We start from the raw sequence: 2,262 nt of genomic DNA, 5'->3' as shown, positions 1-2,262 counted from the left end.
TACTTAAAAAATTATTAAAATTAAAATATAGAAATTCAAAAATTTTAAGTGAAAAGATAAAAATATACCTAAAAAATTATTAAAATTAAACTATTTTAGTTATTTTTTTATTCTTTACTAATTATCCCATTTGTTAATTAAGAAAATATTATTAAGATTATTTATTTTTCAAGACAAGGATATAATTGGAAAAAAATGACAATGAAAAACTGAAGAGGGTAAAATATAATTTGTTATTATATATTGTAATAGATAAAAAAATACAAGTAATATATAAAGAATGATATCGTAATTTCTGCAAAAGATATGTTGTAAAAATAGTCGTATAAATGAGTATTTATTTGCAATTAATAGTTATAAAGAACGATTGATGAAGAAGTAAAAATTAGGATTGTGTTTGGAAGTTTCTGGCGCATTACTATATATTTATTGTTCCTTCCCTCTGGTACACCGTCTCTGACCAACATCTCACACATGACTCAAGCGAAGACTATGAGCTTCGTGTGGACCCCACTCTTTAATGAACCTTCCCTTACTCTACCCATCGCACTTAACTTAAATTCATCCTCTCCTCGCTCCTCTCTCACATCTCTCCCACCACCACCCATGGAAACCACTCGCCAAAACGGACCAATATTATGTCGTTTTTTTCTTTATCTCTTCTTCTTTATGCTTCCGCTGGCGGCGGCGCAACCGGGAACGACCGACCAAAATGAATCTTCCTATTACAACCGCTTCAGCCCCTCCATGGCCATCATAATCGTCATCCTCATCGCGGCCTTGTTTCTCATGGGCTTCTTCTCCATCTACATCCGCCACTGCTCCGACTCCCCCTCCGCCAGCATCCGCAACCTCGCCGCCGCTGCCGGCAGGTCCAGGCGCGCCTCGCGAGGCCTCGACGCCGCCGTCATCGCCACCTTCCCCACGCTCGAGTACTCCGCGGTCAAGATCCACAAGATCGGAAAGGGGACCCTGGAGTGCGCGGTGTGCTTAAACGAGTTCGAGGACACCGAAACGCTGCGTTTGATCCCCAAGTGCGACCACGTCTTCCACCCTGAGTGCATCGACGAGTGGCTTGGCTCCCACACCACGTGCCCCGTTTGCCGCGCCAATCTCGTTCCCGAGCCCGGTGAGTCCCTCCACGGCCTTCCGATTTTCCCCGACGTCCAAGCCCAACAGAGCGAGGCCCAAACCGAGGCCCAACTCGACCCCGTCCAGCCCCCCGCCCCTGAACTTAAAGACTCCACGGAAGAACCCCCGCAGGTCTTGTGCTTGAACCAGACGCTGAACCGGAACCGCACCAGAGGATCCCGGTCGGGCCGCCCTCGTCGTTTCCCGCGTTCTCACTCGACCGGTCATTCTCTTATCCAACCGGGCCAAGATACCGAACGGTTCACTCTAAGGCTTCCCGAGGAAGTAAGAAAACAAATACTACTGAACCCTCAGTTGCAACGGGCGAGAAGTTTGGTTATCTTACCGACAGAGAGTAGTTCGCGGCGGGGTTACCGAACCGGCGAGGGAAGTAGTCGAGGAAGGTCTTCGAGGCTTTTGGACCGGGGATTTAAGTCGGACCGGTGGGTTTTCACGATGGCGCCGCCTTTCTTAGTTAGAGCATCGTCAATTAGGTCTCCCAGGGTGGCGAATAACGCCGCCGACGCGGGAACCTCCGCTGCGCCGCCGCCGCCGCCGCCTACTGTGGAATCTGTTTGACTTTTCGCCCTTGCAAGACTTCAATTTGTGATGTATCTATCAAACGAAAAATTCAGCCACGATTTTTTTTTTTTTTTTTAATTTAAAATTTGTAAGATGTGTATAATATTTTGCACATTTGCTTTTCCTTGAAGATGAGTAGCTGGAATTCTGAATCATGATAATTTGGTAAGTCATAAACTTTGTCATCAAACTCAGTTATCAGAAAGAAAATAAACGAAAAAAGTGAATGCGCAGCCGGAAATTAGAAAAGCAAACAAATCTGGCATGCACGGTACGTATCGCGTTCAGACTAACGAGTTCTTTTGGAAAACGATAAAAATAATAATAATAATAAAAGAAAGAAAGAAAAGTCCATAATACTATAATAGATGACGCCATGTAAATCCAAAAAATAAAATAAAATATCCACAGCAGTAAGAAAAATAGCCCTGACATGTTTCATATGAAAAAATAAAATAAAAATCCTTCACATTAATAATTTGAGATTAACTTTCAGAATTATTCATTACTAATTAAATAAAAAATGAGAAAGAAAAGTTTTGATTAAAA

General features: G+C 43.1%; 1 protein-coding gene across 1 annotated transcript; it reads left to right on the top strand.

Moving 5' to 3' along the window:
- The first annotated feature begins 459 nt into the window (after positions 1–459).
- LOC109792254 (E3 ubiquitin-protein ligase ATL6) lies at positions 460–1,868 on the top strand. Its single transcript, XM_083059771.1, has one exon. The coding sequence runs from the start codon at positions 475–477 to the stop codon at positions 1,708–1,710; it is 1,236 nt and encodes a 411-aa protein (XP_082915897.1). The 5' UTR covers positions 460–474; the 3' UTR covers positions 1,711–1,868.
- Positions 1,869–2,262: the final 394 nt, after the last annotated feature.

Source organism: Cajanus cajan, chromosome 7 (assembly GCF_000230855.2).
Source record: "Cajanus cajan strain Asha chromosome 7, NIPB_CcT2T_4, whole genome shotgun sequence".
NCBI lineage: Eukaryota > Viridiplantae > Streptophyta > Magnoliopsida > Fabales > Fabaceae > Cajanus > Cajanus cajan.
The sequence above is the reverse complement of the archived record's forward strand: the minus strand, read 5'-3'. Positions and strand labels throughout refer to the sequence as shown.